The sequence below is a fragment of the Pelodiscus sinensis genome, unplaced genomic scaffold (assembly GCF_049634645.1).
Source record: "Pelodiscus sinensis isolate JC-2024 unplaced genomic scaffold, ASM4963464v1 ctg107, whole genome shotgun sequence".
NCBI lineage: Eukaryota > Metazoa > Chordata > Testudines > Trionychidae > Pelodiscus > Pelodiscus sinensis.
Window position 1 is genome coordinate 63,507 of NW_027465981.1, and position 20,051 is coordinate 83,557.

The window sequence follows — 20,051 nt, forward strand, 5'->3', positions numbered from 1 at the left end:
GCAGGGCCACTGGCTGGGGGCTGCCTAGGTAAGCGCCTCCTAGCCAGAGCCTGCCTTTGGCACCCCCCCCCCTTCCCCAGCTACCTGCCCCAGGCCACCACCCAATCCCTCTGTACCTCCTCCTAGAGCCCCACCCTCGGGCCAGAATCATCTCCTGCACCCAGACTCCCTCCTGGACTCTCCACCAGACCGCAGCCCCCTCCTCCACCCAAACTCCCTCTGAGACTCCACACCCATCCTGCACCCCAGGCCCCTGCCCAAGCTCCCTTCTGCACCCAACCTCTGTCCCAGACCCCAAACCCCCTGGTAGAAATGCAGCACTTGACCACTTGCCAAAATCTTGGAGTAGGCCCCCCCCATTAAAAATTATTGCCCGCCCCCGGCATAGACCACTCTGGTTAGACCACAACCCCAGCCAAGCCCCAAGGCAATCTTCCTGTGAGTCATTGGTTGCTAGGTGTCAGTGTCCTCGTGACTGCCTTTGCCATTGGCTTATCAAATTCCCCAATGAGATGGGATCAGCCTTCGTCAGGTCCTTTTAGTCCTTTTTCAGACAGCTAAGTGACATTCATGCCTATGTCTCAGAGCCTGCCCTGAAAACAAACAGTCCTTTCTTCCCTTACATTGGGTAGCCTTGTGAAATAAAGGGGAAACTGAGGCACACCTAGGTGTCATAAAATATTATGTGCAGGCTGGCCAGACAGCTAATCAGAGGGTGCTTTCCCTCAGCAGGGCTCAAATTCATTAGAGAGCTATAGCTTCTTGCAAGATTGGCTTCAGCATCAGCTAAAATTGTCAACAAAAAAATCACAAGGCAGCAATATTCTCTCTAATTTTTTCCATCTGTGTGTGGAATAAATTTTGTTATATACACTGAGGCATGTGTACCACTAATAGAAACACATTGCTGCCAGATGTAGGCACTGTGGGCACTCTGCTAATCAACTGGGCATCATTTGAATTTCTCCCCAGTACTGACCATACAGGCAACACTGACTGGCAGAATTGGGAAAACATGGGGGGAGGCACGTGGAATTCTGTGGGGATAGTGCTGGAGGGCTGAATGATATCTGTGATGACTTGTGGGGATAATGTTAGGGAACAGGGATACCTGGGGTGAATTGCAGATGTGTAGCCTTTGGAAGCAAGCAAAGGGGATGATAGCAAATTACAGAAAGTGTAGCATTTCTGGAGATGGGAGGCTACCCTGATGAGTCACCACGGAAAGAGGGCTGTAGGTATGACTCAGCCTGATATCATCAGTCAAAAAGTAGCAGCATCCAGTGTTAGGTGGATTTTTTCAGTAGAATAAAACCAGCTGGATTGAGCTGACTTGATTGGGAAGAAACCTTTTTATTCTAAATAAGATCTCAGGAAAGCTGTAGTGAAACTGGTCAATAGTTCCGGTTCCGTTTTTGAAGTCTTGCAGCTCCTCTTTCAGGGACAGTAAAGAAACCAATTAAAATCATCCAGCCTGTAATATGTAGGAGGTCACTTTGGAGGATCAAATGGTCCTGCCTGGCCTTACAATCTGGCTGTGTCTACACTGGGCCACTTATTCCAGAAAAGCAGCCGCTTTTCCGGAATAAGCTGCGAGCTGTCTACACTGGCCCCTTGAATTTCCGGAAAAGCAGTGACGATTTACTGTAAGAAATCAGCTGCTTTTCTGGGAAAACTATGCTGCTCCCACTCGGGCAAAAGTCCTTTTTCCGGAAAACTGTTCCGGAAAACAGCCAGTGTAGACAGCACAGTAGTCTTTTCCACAAAAAAGCCCAGATCGCGAAAATAACGATCGGCGCTTTTTTTCTGGAAAAGCGCATCTACATTGGCCACGGACGCTTTTCCGGAAAAAGGGCTTTTCCGGAAAAGCTTCCTGCCAATGTAGACCTCTTTTTCCGGAAATACTTATAACAGAAAACTGTTCTGTTTTAAGCATTTCCGGAGAAGGGTGCCAGTGTAGATACAGCCTCTATGTTTAATAGGAAAACTGAGAACATCAGATGTGGAAAAGCATCCTTCATCTTTTAGGGGCTGGTGTTGTCTGTTGGTTATTTTCTAACGAGCTAATTAGCCAGTCATAAGACGGGATATTCAGGTCTTCTCTCCTGAGCCTCCGGTCTTTTGCTCCAGCTCTCTCTGTCTCTCTCTCTCACTCCTCCTCCTACTGCCTCCTCCCCCCCAGCTCTCCTCCACCTCCTGCCTCTCACTTGGGGGACTGCGGAGCCCAAACAGCTGTTTGGGCTCCATGCTCCCCGTGGTACATGGGGATTGCGGAGCCCAAATGGTCGCTTGCATCACTTGTTCCCATGCGGCAGCCTGGCTGAGCGGCGCAGAAGTCAGCTGAGCGCTATGGCAGAAGGCGAAGGGGGGCAGGGCGGTGACGTTTACAGCCAGGGGGCGGGGCCTGGAACCACTGTCACGCTGCACATCACCTTCCCGCCCCCCTACGCCTCCTGCTGTGGCGCTCGGCTGACTTCTGCGCCTCTCAGCCAGGCTGCTGCAGGGGAACAAGTGGCGCAAGCGACCGTTTGGGCCCCGCACTCCCCATACAGCACGGGCTACGTAGAGGGAACAGCCAGCATTTCAGCAACAGCGCCGCCCAGAGGGAACAGCCAGCATTTCAGCAACAGTGCCGCCCAGAGGGAACAGCCAGCATTGCAGTAACAGCACCGCCCAGAAGGAACAGCCAGCATTTCGGCAACAGCGCCGCCCAGAAGGAACAGCCAGCATTTCGGCAACAGCGCCGCCCAGAGGGAACAGCCAGCATTTCAGTAACAGCGCCGCCCAGAGGGAACAGCCAGCATTTCAGTAACAGCGCCGCCCAGAGGGAACAGCCAGCATTTCAGTAACAGTGCCGCCCAGAGGGAACAGCCAGCATTTCAGTAACAGCGCCGCCCAGAGGGAACAGCCAGCATTTCAGTAACAGCGCCGCCCAGAAGGAACAGCCAGCATTTCGGCAACAACGCTGCCCAGAGGGAACAGCCAGCATTTCCGTAACAACGCCGCCCAGAGGGAACAGCCAGCATTTCAGTAACAGTGCCACCCAGAGGGAACAGCCAGCATTGCAGTAACAGCACCGCCCAGAAGGAACAGCCAGCATTTCGGCAACAACGCCGCCCAGAGGGAACAGCCAGCATTTCCATAACAGCGCCACCCAGAGGGAACAGCCAGCATTTCAGTAACAGCGCCGCCCAGAGGGAACAGCCAGCATTTCAGTAACAGCGCCGCCCAGAGGGAACAGCCAGCATTTCGGCAACAACGCCGCCCAGAGGGAACAGCCAGCATTTCAGTAACAGCGCCGCCCAGAGGGAACGGCCAGCATTTCAGTAACAGCGCCGCCCAGAGGGAACGGCCAGCATTTCAGTAACAGCGCCGCCCAGAGGGAACGGCCAGCATTTCAGTAACAGCGCCGCCCAGAGGGAACGGCCAGCATTTCAGTAACAGCGCCGCCCAGAGGGAACGGCCAGCGTTTCAGTAACAGCGCCGCCCAGAGGGAACAGCCAGCATTTCAGCAACAGCGCCGCCCAGAGGGAACAGCCAGCGTTTCAGTAACAGCACCGCCCAGAGGGAACAGCCAGCATTTCAGTAACAGCGCCGCCCAGAGGGAACAGCCAGCATTTCGGCAACAACGCCGCCCAGAGGGAACAGCCAGCATTTCCGTAACAACGCCGCCCAGAGGGAACAGCCAGCATTTCCGTAACAACGCCGCCCAGAGGGAACAGCCAGCATTTCGGCAACAGCGCCGCCCAGAGGGAACGGCCAGCATTTCGGTAACAGCGCCGCCCAGAGGGAACAGCCAGCATTTCAGCAACAGCGCCGCCCAGAGGGAACAGCCAGCGTTTCAGTAACAGCGCCGCCCAGAGGGAACAGCCAGCATTTCAGTAACAGCGCCGCCCAGAGGGAACAGCCAGCATTTCCGTAACAATGCCGCCCAGAGGGAACAGCCAGCATTTCCGTAACAACGCCGCCCAGAGGGAACAGCCAGCATTTTGGCAACAGCGCCGCCCAGAGGGAACAGCCAGCATTTCAGTAACAGCGCCGCCCAGAGGGAACAGCCAGCATTTCAGCAACAGCGCCGCCCAGAGGGAACAGCCAGCATTTCAGTAACAGCGCCGCCCAGAGGGAACAGCCAGCATTTCAGCAACAGCGCCGCCCAGAGGGAACAGCCAGCATTTCAGTAACAGCGCCGCCCAGAGGGAACAGCCAGCGTTTCAGTAACAGCGCCGCCCAGAGGGAACAGCCAGCGTTTCAGTAACAGCGCCGCCCAGAGGGAACAGCCAGCGTTTCAGTAACAGCGCCGCCCAGAGGGAACAGCCAGCGTTTCAGTAACAGCGCCGCCCAGAGGGAACAGCCAGCGTTTCAGTAACAGCACCGCCCAGAGGGAACAGCCAGCATTTCAGTAACAGCGCCGCCCAGAGGGAACAGCCAGCGTTTCAGTAACAGCGCCACCCAGAGGGAACAGCCAGCGTTTCAGTAACAGCACCGCCCAGAGGGAACAGCCAGCATTTCAGTAACAGCGCCGCCCAGAGGGAACAGCCAGCATTGCAGTAACAGCACCGCCCAGAAGGAACAGCCAGCATTTCAGTAACAGCGCCGCCCAGAGGGAACAGCCAGCATTTCAGTAACAGCGCCCCCCAGAGGGAACAGCCAGCGTTTCAGTAACAGCACCGCCCAGAGGGAACAGCCAGCGTTTCAGTAACAGCACCGCCCAGAGGGAACAGCCAGCGTTTCAGTAACAGCGCCGCCCAGAGGGAACAGCCAGCGTTTCAGTAACAGCGCCGCCCAGAGGGAACAGCCAGCGTTTCAGTAACAGCGCCGCCCAGAGGGAACAGCCAGCGTTTCAGTAACAGCGCCGCCCAGAGGGAACAGCCAGCGTTTCAGTAACAGCGCCCCCCAGAGGGAACAGCCAGCGTTTCAGTAACAGCACCGCCCAGAGGGAACAGCCAGCGTTTCAGTAACAGCACCGCCCAGAGGGAACAGCCAGCATTTCTGCGTTACAGACTCTCAGACATTGGGCTACTATATATATGATGCATGATCCAGTCCTAGTTCTAAATGTTCCCATTATTGGTGTTTCCTGATCTCTCTCTATGATAAAAAATCGAAGACTTTGTCTACACTACAACATTTTGTCTGCAAAAGCTGCCTGTTGCAGACAAAATGGGAAAGTGTACACACTGTAAAACTGCTTTTGGTAACAAAACTCAGCTGTTTTGCAGACAAAATAAAACCACCTCAGGGAGTGGCATAACGTTAAACTGACACAAAGCATCAGTGTAGGCCAGTGGTTCCCAGCTTGTGGTCCTCTGGCCCCTGGTGGCCTGTGACACTACTGCAGAGGCTGTGTGGAAAGTTTAAAAATAAGGATCGGGCCCACCATGGTGGGCCCGATCCTTACTTTTCTTTTCCTTTTCTTTTTTTCCTCCCGCAGGGAGGAGGGTCAGTAAAATTTTAATAGATTGAAAAGGTGTCCGTATGCCCAAAAAGGTTGGGAATCACTATGTAGGCACTACTGTTTGTTTTGTCTACATAATTGGCTTCCACCAGTATCCCACAATACCGGTCATGACTACTCTGCTTAGTGTTTTGATCTCTGCTGCCCTGCAGACATGTGCCCCTCTCCATTCAAAGATCTTAAATACCAGAAGTGGAAGGGACCTCAAGAGATCATCAAGTCCAGTCTGCTGCCTTCATGGCAGGACCAAGCACCATCTAGATCACCCTGCTAGATGCTTGTCTAACCTGTTCTTAAATATCTCCAGGGATGGAGATTCCCCGACCTCCTTAGGCAATTTATGCCAATGTGTAACCACTCTGACAGGAAGTTTTTCTCACTGTCCACCCTAAACCTCCCTTGCCGCAATTTAAGCTCATTGCCATTGTATCCAACAGCTGAGTGAGCTGCTCTATTTGGGGAACAAAGGAGCAAATCATTCGACTGCTCCTGCTCTGCGCTGTACTAGAAACATAGTGGCTGTCACAGGGTGGGAGAAGGAGACTGCTGACCTGTTTTGACATCCCTCAGTGGGAATATCTCAGAGAACCGCTCAGGATGCCTCTCCTGGCAGGAGGGAGGCTTTGGGGGAATTCTGAAGGACTCACAGAACCATAGGCAGGCAGGCAGAGCGGGCTGCTTCTAGAGAGACTGATGTGCTGAGCAAAGCCAAGGGCTAACTTGGGGCAGTGGGTTTCACTCTCTCCACCTCAGGTCAGCCTTCTGTCTCCCCTACCCCAAACACACCACTCTCTGTCGAAAAGCAGCTGACAATGTACCAGGATGGCCCCTGGAACAATGGAATTGAGAAATCTGTATCCTGTGACATTGTACCTGCTCCATGGGGCATTGTAAACCCTTTCCAAAGCCCCCACAGCCAGTGGCGCAGTGGGATAGCTACCACAGTGCACTGCTTTCCATCATAGTGCAAGAGCTGACACAAGGAGCTAGTGCAGATGATCAACAGTAGGTTTCATTAAAATATTTTAATTAAAGTGGCATAACTTTTACTGACAAAACTTTGAGGTGTAATTGGGGTTGGTCCTGCTTTGGACAGGGGGTTGGACTCAGTGACCTCCTGAGGTCTCTTCCAGCCCTAAGTTTCTATGAAAAGGCCTAAGTGAGGCGTTCTCCTTGGCAAGCAACTTTTACTGGGATTCAGCCACGATTTCCTGTGCATTTCTTCCCATTCCTTCTACTGTCTCCTCCCTACGTTTCTCAGCCTGACATCCTCCATCCGTGAAGGTGGATTTTTTGCCGGTTCTTTTGTATGGTTTGGAAATGAGAATAGATGCTCTGTAGTGTCTGGCTGTCTTGAGTTGCTCTTTACCCTTGAAAGCTCACGTTGATTTGGAGATGGTGCTTATTATGCCTTATGGGTTGGCTCAGGGTTGTCCAAAGGACACTGTGACCATAGACTGCTGTCCCTTGTCTCTTACAGTGATGGACATCACAGAAATCATCAAGGGAAAATGTGAGAGTGATGAGGACAAGCAGCATTTCATTCCTGTGCACCTGTGAGTAAAGCCAGCCCTTGTGAGCAGAGACGGAGGGGGGCTGCAAAGGCTGGGGTAGAAGGGCTGGGTTGAGACAGGCAGGACTTTCCATTCATGGGAGAAGAACTCAGCTGCCAAAGGGGAGCATTTTTGGATCAACTGACAGTCTCCCTCTCTTGGGTGGAAGGAGACACTGCCCACAACCAGGAGAAGATGAGCACAAGAAGAGGGTATTAAATTAGACTGAAAGAGGGAGGGGCTAGGGCGCATGCTCTAGCTGGGAGGTTGTGATGGACCGGGCCGAGTCTTGGCACAGCCATCGGCATCTGCTCAGGGCAAATTGCTGAAATTCGGGGCTCCTTACAGCCCCCAGACTGGAGATCTTCCCAAACTGGCCACAAATCAGTCCCACAGAGCGCTTCAGCTGCCTGCCTGGCCAGCCAGAAGCCTCACCAGCAAAACCCCTCTGACACCCCAGCAATATCCATGCCCCAAATGGCCCCAGGCCTCATACAAAGGTGAGGGGTTTTAGAGCCCAGGCTCACCTTCCCCGAACAAGTTCTGTCCGGTTCCAAGAAACCAGCCACAGATCCCAGGTCAAATTACACTCTGGACCTTACCCACAAATCACGCGAGCCAATCCTTTAGAATCTAACATCTAAAGGTTTATTACTAAAAGAAAGAAAAGCATGAGAGTAAGGTTGTTAAAGTATCATACATTACATTCATCGAATCTCCCAGTTCTTGATGCAGGCTCGCAGCAGAGATGTTATAACTGCTGGCTTAAATGTCCTTGGTGTACAGCCCATGTCAGGATGGGTCCACAGTTCTTTCCGGCTCGTTGATCCCTGCAATGCTGCATCTGGGATGAAGAGCTGAGCTGAGGATGCCACATGGCTCCTATATACCTCCTTCCTTGTCTCTTCTTCGCTGCAGCAGGTCACCTGGCCAGCGGCCTATCCCTGTGTTCCCTGCTGGTAGCCCTTAGGTATCAGTCCCATTCTTGAGGTGTGTCCTTGGCCTATAGAGGGCTAATGTTCCATGGACACTTTCTCATTAGCATGTCCATAGGCCGAGCATTCCAATTTTGACACAGAGTACATATTTATAACGTCACACCCAGACATTATACAGGTATATGAAAAGCATATATAGAATCAGAAGAAAGCAAGCTTTCATTTGACACCTCACATGACCCCCTTTGTATCAATGTTTTGGGGCAACCCCCCCACTGGTGCAACAGTCATCTGGCTGCTCCCCTAAAATCTAGTAACATGACAGAGGTGCTTATCATAGCAGTCCCAGCCAGCAGTACTCTCAGGCAGGCTGGCTGGCTATACATATGGCTCTCTGCCCTGCAGGGAGGAGAGAGGGAGAGGCTTCATGCGCTATCCCTGCCCCCAACAAAATCTCACAGCTCTTATTGGTCAGAAACTGGACAATGGGAGCTGAGGAATTATGCTGAACTGTCCTTGCCTCAGGAAAATCTCTCAGTTCCCACTGGCTGGTTTCCAGCCAATAGGAATTGAGAGATTTTGCTGGGGAGGGGGACAGCATGCTGAAGCCTCTCCCTCCTTCGCTTCTCCCCACAGTACGGAAAGCAACATTGACTAGCTAGCTGCTTTGACTGGCACCGTTCCCTGTTGCAGGGATGGGCGCGCGGGCCAGATCAAAAGACTTGTTGTGCCGAATCCAACCCGTGGGCCATATCTTGCCCACCCCGGACTACACAGATCACAAGTCTGATACAATCTAGTTATTCCTGTGTTGTTCTTCTAGTGCTTGTGCACATATATTTTCCATCCTAGGGGTATGCACATCCAGTGCACCTAAGACAGATTTTTCATAAACAGCATTGTTTGGGGACTCGGGGAAGTGTTTGTGCCCTGTGTGTACTCATTCCTCCAATCTACAGCATTAAGGACAAGGCTGCCCTGGTCAGCTCTCAATTTCTTTTCAATGCTTTTGGCTATGAGAGGGGCTGTGAGGCTCGCTGTGAGTTTCACTGTGTGACACACACATGCCCAGACAGGCGTATTATACCTATGTCTGACCAGCTTCTCAATACTTCACCAGAAGGATCTCTGTCAAAAGCTAAGAACTAGCTGATCATAATGGTCACTCTCTTGTTTGTACAGGAAATATTTGAAGAACTATGTAAAATATTGAACAGTACATTCCAAACTGTTAGCTCTGAAAACCCACCCCCATCTTATTTCCAAGTCAACCAAGATTGAGAAAATCAACATCTATTGAGGTAGCCCTTTGTTTCTAATCTGAACCAGATACAGACTAGCTCTCTGGACTGGAGAACAACTGCCCAGACTGACCAGTAGGGGAGAAATACTTGTTAGACTCGTTAATAAGTATAGGATATAGATTGAATTTTGTGGGTTTTTTACCTGTAATCTGAAGTTTCCAAATCCTATTACTTGCTCATATTAGAATCTTTAATGCAAGCTGTCACAAGCTTCCTAAGGAAATAGTTTTTTTCTAATATCTGTCTCTCAGTAGCTCTGGACCCACCAGTGGTCATAGGAGGGGCTTCCTGGTCATCTCTACTGTTGGTCCTCTGCTGCTGGTGGACTAGGTTCAGGAGCAATTGCATCATTAGGGGATGAGGATGAGATGGGAGCTGGGATCCAGTGTGGATCCACTTCAAGTTCCTCCTCTGCCTGCAGTTCAGAAACAGGAGGCAGCTCTGCTGTAGATGGGAATATCCCCACATGCACAATAAGGACTACAGTACCAGATGTCAACAAGGGGGATTGCCCAGAATTAGGATACCTAGAATGGGATCTGTCCTCAAATGGTACCATTCCACCCTAGAGCCATGCCTGGAGTTCCAGGAGGTGATTGTCTAACTTGAATATGGCACTAGAGAGCTCTAAATGCTGCTCCCAGAGTCAGAAGACAATAAGAAACAATCTTCTGGTAGATGAGAAGCTGTGCCAGTTGAGGAAAGGGTGAGTGATTATCAAAGGCATTTGAAAGTCCGAGTATATTATATTCGCTGGATCCCCTTGTCAACATGCTTGCTGATTCCCTCGAAGAATTCTAATAGATTGGTGAGACAGGATTTCTCTTTTAAAAAGCTGTGGTGACTCTTCCCCAACAAATCATGTTCATCTATGTATCTAATAATTCTGATCTTTAAAATAGTTTCTACTGTTTGTCTGGTAAGGAAGTTAGGCGTAGCAGTCTAATTGCCAGGATCACCTCTGGAGCCATTTTTAAAAATTAGCTATCCTCCAGTCATCTGGTGCAGAAGCTAATTTAAATGATAGATTACATTCCACAGTTAATGTTCTGCTATTTTTCTTTGAGTTCCTTCCAAACTCTTGGGAGAGTTCCATCTGGTCCTGATGACTTAGTACTCTTTTATTGATCAATTTGTTCCAAATCCTCCTTCATTGACATCTCAGACTGGGACAGTTCCTCAGATTTGTCACCTAAAGAGAACAGTTCAAGTGTGGGAATCTCCCTCGCACCCTTTGTGGTGACTTTCACTCATTAGTAAGGATGTTAAGTTTAGAGTAATTAGCGAATCGAATAGTTGATGCAATTTGCATTGACTATTCAATTAGTCGATAAGGGCACTTCTGCCTTTGAAATTTAGCAAGAACCAGCAGGGCTCTTGCTACATTTCAAAGGCAGAAGCGCCGTGGGGAGCACAGGGCCAACGGGGAACTCAAGCAGTCCCCCACTGGCCCCGCACTCCCTGCTTCTGAACTGTAAAAGAGCCCCCTCGGGAGGGAGGGGGAAGAGAGAGCTCTTGCTACATTTCAGAAGCAGAAATGCTGTGGGTGCAGGGGGCAAGCGGGAGACTCAAGCAGTCCCCCACTGGCCCTGCACTCCCTGCTTTTGTAAGGTACAAGAGCTGTCTCCCCCCCGAGGGGGTTCAAAGGCAGGGAGTGCAGGGCCAGCCAGGGACTGCTTGAGTTCCCCATTGGCCCCCTGCACTCAAGGCGTTTCTGCTTCTGAAATGTAGCAAGACCCTCACTCTTGCTACGTTTCAAAGGTGGAAGCATTGCCAATTTCCTGATGCGCCCCTACCCCCTCACAGAGACGGTGCTGGGAGGAACCAGCTTTTAAGCTACCAGAAAAATTTAGCAGTAACAAATCACCGGGACCAGATGGTTCTGAAAACTCAAACATGAAATTGAGGAACTATTTACTGTGGTTTGTATCCTATCCTTTAAATCAGCTTCTGTACCCAAAGACTGGAAGACAGCTAATATAACACCAATATTTAAAAAGGGCTCTAGAGGCGATCCTGGCAATTACAGATCGGTAAGTCTAATGTCAGTTCTGGGCAAATTAGTTAAAACAATAGTAAAAAATAAAATTGTCAGACACATAGAAGAACATCATTTGTTGGGCAAAAGTCAGCATGGTTTCTGTAAAGGGAAATCATGTGTCTTACTAATCTATTAGGCTATGTCTACACTCGTGGCTTCGTGCATCAGAAGTATGCAAATGAGGCTAAGCGTGGAATATCACTAAGCCTCATTTGCATACCTAATGAGCTGTCATTTGCAGAAGAGGCTCTTGCGCCAGAAGGAGCTGTCTACACCACCCCCTGTTGCGCAAGAAAAACCCTCTTGCACAATGCTGTTATGCCGATTATTTTCAGGAATAATGGCATTGCGCAAGAGGGTTTTTCTTGTGCAAGAAGGGGCAGTGTAGACAGCTCCTTCTGGCGTAAGAGCCTCTTCTACAAAAATAGTGACTCATTAAGTATGCAAATGAGGCTCAACGATATTCCATGCTTAGGCTCATTTGCATATTTCTCATGCAAGAAGCCGTGAGTGTAGACATAGCCCTAGAGTTCTTTGAAGGGGTTAACAAACATGTGGACAAGGGGGATCCAGTAGATAGTATACTTAGATTTTCAGAAAGCCTTTGACAAGGTCCCTCACCAAAGACTCTTGTGTAAATTACATTGTCATGGGATAAGAGGGAAGATCCATCCATGGATTAAGAACTGGTTAAAAGTCAGGAAACAAAGGGTAGGAATAAGTGGTAAATTTTCAGACTGGAGCGGTATAACTAGTGGTGTTCCCCAAGGGTCAGTCCTAGGACCAATCCTATTCAACTTACTCATAAACGATCTAGAGAAAGGGGTAAGCAGTGAGGTGGCAAAGTTTGTAGACGATACTAAACTGTTCAAGCTAGTTAAGACCAAAGCAGACTGTGAAGAACTTCAAAAAGATCTCAACAAACTGAGTGATTGGGCAACAAAATGGCAAATGAAATGTAATGTGGATAAGTGTAAAGCAATGCACATTGGAAACAATAACCCCAACAATACATACAATAGTATGGGGGCTAATTTAGCTACACCTAATCAGAAAAGAGATCTTGGAATTATCGTGGATAGTTCTCTGAAAATGTCCATGCAGTGTGCAATGGCAGTCAAAAAAGCTAATAGGATGTTAGGCATTATTAAGAAAGGGATAGAACATAAGACAGAATGGGCTTGTCTACATTGGCCCCTTTTCCGGAAGGGGCATGCTAATTTTTCAGATCGTAATAGGGAAATCTGCGGGGGATTTAAATATCCCCCGCGGCATTTAAATAAAAATGTCCGCCGCTTTTTTCCGGCTTTTAGAAAAGCCGGAAAAGAGCGTCTACACTGGCCCCGATCCGGCCCGATCCTCCGGAAAAAAGCCCTTTTCCGGAGGATCTCTTATTCCTACTTCAAAGTGTAGGAATAAGAGATCCTCCGGAAAAGGGCTTTTTTCCGGAGGATCGGGCCGGATCGGGGCCAGTGTAGACGCTCTTTTCCGGCTTTTCTAAAAGCCGGAAAAAAGCGGCGGACATTTTTATTTAAATGCCGCGGGGGATATTTAAATCCCCCGCGGATTTCCCTATTACGATCTGAAAAATTAGCATGCCCCTTCCGGAAAAGGGGCCAATGTAGACGTAGCCAATATCTTACCGCCCCTGTATAAAACTATGATACGCCCACATCTTGAATACTGTGTACAGATGTGGTCTCCTCACCTCAAAAAAAGATATTTTGGCCTTGGAAAGGGTTCAGAAAAGGGCAACTAAAATCATTAGGGGTTTGGAATGGGTCCATATGAAGAGAAGTTAAAGCGACTGGGGACTGGAGACTAAGGGGGGATATGATAGAGGGCTAGAAAATCATGAGTGGTGTGGAGAGGGTGAATAAAGAAAGGTTATTTATTAGTTCCCATAATAGAAGAACTAGAGGACACCAAATGAAATTAATGGGTAGCAGATTTAAAACTATTAAAAGAAAGTTCTCCTTCACACGGCACATAGTCAACCTGTGGAACTCCTTGCCAGAGGAGGCTGTGAAGGCTAGGACTATAACAGAGTTTAAAGAGAAGCTAGATAATTTCATGGAGGTTAGGTCCATAAAAGGCTATTGGCCAGGGGATAGAAATGATATCCCTGGCCTCTGTTTGTCAGAAGCTGGAGATGGATGGCACGAGACAAATTGCTTGATCATTGTCTTCGGTCCACCCCCTCCGGGGCACCTGGTGCCGGCCAGTCGGCAGACAGGCTTCTGGGCTAGATGGACCTTTGGTCTGACCCAGTACGGCCACTCTTATGAATTATTTAAAAGGGGTAGAATATAAAACAGAATATCTTACTGCCCCTGTATAAAACTATTGTATGCCCACATCTTGAATACTGCGTACAGATGTGGTCTCCTCAGCTCAGAAAAAAAAAAAGAGAAGATATTTTGGCATTAGAAAAGGGCAACTAAAATGATTAGGGGTTTGGAATGGGTTCCCTATGAGGAGAGGTTAAAGCGAGTGGAACTTTTCAGTTTGGAAAAGAGGAGACTGAGGGGGGATATGATAAAAGTATATAAAATCATGAGGACTATGTACACACTGGCAGCTTCTTGCACAAGAAAATGTTGTGCAAGGGTTCTTGTGTAAGAAGTCTTGCGCAAGAAAACGTCCACACTGCCATGTGGGAGCTGTGCTTTTGTACAAGAGCATGTGCTTTTGTGCACAAGCATCCATGGACGCTCTCTTGTGCAAGAAAGCTCTGACGGCCATTTTAGCCATAAGGCTTTCTTGCGCAAGAAATCCCTGCTGAGTGTCCACAGTGCCCTCTTGTGCAAGAGCTCCTGCGTAAGAGGGCTTACACCTGTTAAAGAGCATAGCTCTTGCGCAAGGAGCCCTCTTGCCATGCCATACTGTAAATTTCCTTGCGCAAGAGCAGGCAATCAGTCTGGATGCTCTGGATTCTTGTGCAAGAATGGCTGTACTTACGCAAGAAGCCGCGAGTGTAGACATAGCTGAGTGGTGTGGAGAGGGTGAATAAAGAAAAGTTATTTACTTGTTCCCATAATATAAGGACCAGAGGACACCAAATGAAATTAATGGGTAGCAGGTTTAAAACTAATAAAAGAAAGTTCTTCTTCACACAGCGTGTAGTCAACCTGTGGAACTCCTTGCCAGAGGAGGCTGTGAAGGCTAGGACTAGAACAGAGTTTAAAGAGAAGCTAGATAATTTCATGGAGGTTAGGTCCATAAAAGGCTGAGGGCATCCGCTCAGGACAAATTGCTCAAACTCGGGGCTCCTTACAGCCCCAGACTGGAGACCTTCCCAAATAGGCCACGAGCCAGTCACACCGAGCGCTCCAGCTTCCAATCTGGCCAGCCAGAAGCCTCACGAGCAAAACCCCTCTGATACCCCAGCTCTTCCAGTGCCACAGTCAGCCCCAGGCCTAACACCCAGGTGAGGGGTTATAGAGCCCAATCTCACCTACCCTGAATGGGTTCTTCTGGTCCCAAGAAACCAACCACAGGTCCCGATCAATTTACACTCTGGATCTTACCCACAAATCACGCTGAGCCAGTCCTTTAGAATCTACAATCTAAATGTTTATTACTAAAAGAAAGAAAAGCACGAGAGTAAGGTAGTTAAGGGATCATACATTACATGCATCGAGAACCGGGAGATTCGATGCAGGCTCATAGCAGAGATGTTATAACTGCTGGCTTAAAAGTCTCTGGTGTACATTCTATGTCAGGATGGGTCCACAGTTCTTTCCCGCTCGTTGTTCCCTGCAAGGTTGCATCTGGGATCAGTAGTTGAACTCAAGACCAGATGGAGGGTGCCACATGGCACTTATAGACCTCTCCTGGCCAGAGCAGGTTACTGCAGGTCACATGGTCCACTGACCTATCCTTGTGTCCAAAGTCAGCAATCATTGTTCTGGCTGGTCTGCAGGCATCAGTCACATTCCTGAGGGGTGAATTGGCACCTAGAGCCTCATTGTCCCCTTGCTAACTAGCATAGCCATTGGCGGAGCATTCCTTGCCCATTGCTCAGCCAGAGAGAATGGTCCAGCATCCACCCAGAGTGCATGTTTATAACCCCCCACACAGATATTACACAAGTACACGAATAGCACACACAGAATCAGTAGAACAGAAGCTTTCATGTGACATGGCCCCCTTTGTATACACTTTGGGGCAAATACCCCCCCCATGGGTGCAGCAGTGATCTGGCTGCTCCCCTTAAAATCCAGTAACGTGACAGAGGGGACCAGGGCAGCCCTGCTCCTTATGCCTCTTATTGGAGGCAGGAGAACAATCTGGGTGCATGTGTGACCAGAACGGGTGCTGGTCAGAAATCTCTGACTTGAGTGCATACCCCCCCCCCAGGCTGTGTCTAGACTCGCCAGTTTTTCCGGAAAATCAGCCGCTTTTCCGGAAAAACTTGCCAGCTGTCTACACCTGTCACTTGAATTTCTGCAACAGCACTGACTTCCTACTGTAAGAAATCAGTGCTTCTTGCGGAAATACTATGCTGCTCCCGTTCAGGCAAAAGTCTCTTTTGTGCAAAGCTTTTGCGCAAAAGGGCCAGTGTAGACAGCTCAGATTTGTTTTCCGCAAAAAAGCCCCGATCACGAAAATAGCGATTGGGGCTTTTTTGCGGAAGAGTTTGTCTAGATTGGCATGGACGCTTTTCCGCAAAAAGTGCTTTTGCGGAAAAGCGTCCATGCCAATCTAGATGCTCTGTCGCGAAAATGCTTTTAACGGAAAAGTTTTCCGTTAAAAGCATTTCCGGAAAATCATGCCAGTGTAGACACAGCCCTAGAGTGGAAGATTCATGTGCACCACAATAGCTCACAGAGCCACTTACTGTACAAGTTCACATGCTCCTGTTCCCAAATCCCTTTCTGTGGGGGGAGAGTATGGGATTCCCCACATACTCCTCCCTAGCTGGAAGGAAATGAGGCCCACCTCCCTTCCCCATGTGCTTCTGTTGTGTTTTAGGGTAACAGCTGAGAATGATTTCCTTCATAACCTGGTGAAGAAGGCAGTGGAGGGGAAGGAGATCAACCACAAAGGACAAGGTAAGGGCCTTATGCTTCGGGTTGCCAGATGGACTCCCGAAAAAATACCAAACACATGGGCTAAAAATGTGTCGAGCAAAAAAGCAAAAACCCAAAAACAAAACAAAAAAAACCAAAAAAACCCACCCACACCAAACACACATCCTGTGTGGCTACTACCAAGAGTCACCAAGCTGGGAACAAGGGGGAGGCAGCAGAGCCTGCTACCCAAAGCAGAGAGGGGCAGACCCCGGGAAAATACAATGGTAGGACGGGGTGGGGGTGTAGGACGGGGGAAGGGGGGGACAGGAACACACACAACCATGGGCAGGAAGGTGACAACTAACAAAGGATGAATATAGGCAAGCAACACGGGAATGCAGGGGCAAGATTAGAAAGGCAAAGGCACAAAATGAGATCAAACTAGCTACAGGCATAAAGGGAAACAAGAAGACCTTTTATAAATACATTAAAAGCAAGAGGAAGACCAAGGACAGGGTAGGCCCACTGCTTAGTGAGGAGGGAGAAGCAGTAACAGGAAACTTGGAAATGGTGGAGATGCTCAATGACTTCTTTGTTTCGGTCTTCACCGAGAAGTCTGGAGGTGTGCCTAACGTAGTGAATACAAGCAGTGAGAGGGTAAGTTTAGAAGATAGGATACACAAAGAACAAGTTAAAAATCACTTAGGAAAGTTAGATGTCAGCAAGTCACCAGGTCCTGATGAAATGCATCCCAGGATACTCAAGGAGCTGATAGAGGAGGTATCTGAGCCTTTAGCTATGATCTTTGAAAAATCATGGCAGACAGGGGAGATTCCAGAAGACTGGAAAAGGGCAAATATTGTGCCCATCTATAAAAAGGGGAATAAGAACAACCCAGGAAACTACAGACCGGTCAGTTTAACGTCTGTCCCAGGGAAGATAATGGAGCAGGTAATTAAGGAAATCCTATGCAAACACTTGGAAGGTAATAAAGTGATAGGGAATAGCCAGCATGGGTTTGTGAAGAACAAGTCATGCCAAACTAATCTGATAGCTTTCTTTGATAAGATAACGAGCCTTGTGGATAAGGGAGAAGCGGTGGATGTCATATACCTAGACTTTAGTAAGGCATTTGATACGGTCTCGCATGATATTCTTATCGATAAACTAGGCAAATATAACTTAGATAGGGCCATGATAAGGTGGGTACATAATTGGCTGGATAACCGTAGTCAGAGAGTTGTTGTTAACGGTTCTAAATCCTGCTGGAAAGGGATAACAAGTGGAGTTCCTCAAGGGTCTGTTTTGGGACCCGTACTGTTCAATATCTTCATCAATGATGTAGATATTGGGATAGAGAGTACGCTTATTAAGTTTGCAGATGATACCAAACTGGGTGGGGTTGCAACTTCTTTGGAGGATAGGGACATAATTCAAAATGACCTTAGCAAGTTAGAGAAATGGTCAGAGGTAAACAGGATGAGGTTTAATAAAGAGAAATGCAAAGTGCTCCACTTAGGAAGGAACAATCAGTTCCATACATACAAGATGGGAAGCGACTGTCTAGGAAGGAGCATGGCGGAAAGGGATCTAGGGGTCATAGTGGACCACAAGTTGAATATGAGTCAACAGTGTGATGCTGTTGCAAAAAAAGCAAATATGATTCTAGGTTGTATCAACAGGTGTGTTGTAAGCAAAACTCGTGAAGTCATTCTGCCGCTCTATTCTGCACTAGTTAGGCCTCAGCTGGAGTACTGTGTCCAGTTCTGGGAGCCACATTTCAAGAAAGATGTGGAGAAATTGGAAAGGGTACAGAGAAGAGCGACAAGAATGATTAAAGGTTTAGAGAACATGACCTATGAAGCCAGGCTTCATGAACTGGGCTTGTTTAGTTTGGAAAAAAGAAGATTAAGGGAGGACATGATAGCGGTTTTCAAATATCTAAAAGGGTGTCACAAGGAGGAAGGAGAAAATTTGTTCCTCTTGGTTTCTGAGGACAGGACAAGGAGTAATGGGCTTAAAGTGCAGCAGGGGAGGTTTAGATTGGACATTAGGAAAAAATTCCTAACTGTCAGGGTGGTCAAATATTGGAATAAATTGCCAAGGGAGGTGGTGGAATCTCCCTCTCCGGAGATATTTAAGAACAGGTTACATAGACATCTGTCAGGGATGGTGTAGACGGAGCTTGGTCCTGCCTTGAGGGCGGGGGGCTGGACTCGATGACCTCTCGAGGTCCCTTCTAGTCCTATTATTCTATGATTCTTTGATTCTATGACTCCCCCATAGCCAGGTCTTTGGGTGTCCCAGTGGGAAGAAGCAGAAATTCCACCCCAGTCAGTTTTGGCTGAGAGCCCATGGAAGGCACCTAACACAACCACAAAGTGCCTGTGGGCTTCTCTACTGGACTATGGCACTGCAAGGCGCTTGAACAGCGCTCAGGAGCAGGGATGGGGCTTCTCCCCTCCCCAACGCACCACCACTCCTCAGACGCAATCAGCTGAGGGTCCCAGCGCCCCTCCCAGCCACTGCCCTGCCCCCGCCATGCTTTGCACCCTACCACAGACTCCCAGCCACTGCCCTGCCCCCGCCATGCTTTGCACCCTACCACAGACTCCCAGCCACTGCCCTGCCCCCGCCATGCTTTGCACCCTACCGCAGACTCCCAGCCACTGCCCTGCCCCCGCCATGCTTTGCACCCTACCGCAGACTCCCAGCCACTGCCCTGCCCCCGCCATGCTTTGCACCCTACCGCAGACTCCCAGCCACTGCCCTGCCCCCGCCATGCTTTGCACCCTACCGCAGACTCCCAGCCACTGCCCTACCCCCGCCATGCTTTGCACCCTTCCGCAGACTCCCAGCCACTGCCCTACCCCCGCCATGCTTTGCACCCTACCGCAGACTCCCAGCCACTGCCCTGCCCCCGCCATGCTTTGCACCCTACCACAGACTCCCAGCCACTGCCCTACCCCCACCATGCTTTGCACCCTACCACAGACTCCCAGCCACTGCCCTACCCCCGCCATGCTTTGCACCCTACCACAGACTCCCAGCCACTGCCCTGCCCCCGCCATGCTTTGCACCCTACCGCAGACTCCCAGCCACTGCCCTGCCCCCGCCATGCTTTGCACCCTACCACAGACTCCCAGCCACTGCCCTGCCCCCGCCATGCTTTGCACCCTACCGCAGACTCCCAGCCACTGCCCTGCCCCCACCATGCTTTGCACCCTACCGCAGACTCCCAGCCACTGCCCTGCCCCCGCCATGCTTTGCACCCTACCGCAGACTCCCAGCCACTGCCCTGCCCCCGCCATGCTTTGCACCCTACCGCAGACTCCCAGCCACTGCCCTGCCCCCGCCATGCTTTGCACCCTACCGCAGACTCCCAGCCACTGCCCTGCCCCCGCCATGCTTTGCACCCTACCGCAGACTCCCAGCCACTGCCCTACCCCCGCCATGCTTTGCACCCTACCGCAGACTCCCAGCCACTGCCCTGCCCCCGCCATGCTTTGCACCCTACCGCAGACTCCCAGCCACTGCCCTACCCCCGCCATGCTTTGCACCCTACCGCAGACTCCCAGCCAGTGCCCTACCCCCGCCATGCTTTGCACCCTACCGCAGACTCCCAGCCACTGCCCTGCCCCCGCCATGCTTTGCACCCTACCGCAGACTCCCAGCCACTGCCCTGCCCCCGCCATGCTTTGCACCCTACCGCAGACTCCCAGCCACTGCCCTGCCCCCGCCA

General features: G+C 49.9%; 1 protein-coding gene across 2 annotated transcripts in view; it reads left to right on the forward strand.

Moving 5' to 3' along the window:
- Positions 1–20,051, forward strand: part of LOC102455798 (dedicator of cytokinesis protein 2-like) — a 336,752-nt gene that overhangs the window by 56,901 nt on the left and 259,800 nt on the right. For both annotated transcript variants that reach the window (XM_075917669.1, XM_075917670.1), the window contains exons 11-12: positions 6,936–7,011; positions 16,269–16,348. In XM_075917669.1, coding sequence (XP_075773784.1) covers positions 6,936–7,011; positions 16,269–16,348 — 156 coding nt within the window. The remainder of the gene's footprint in view (positions 1–6,935; positions 7,012–16,268; positions 16,349–20,051) is intronic.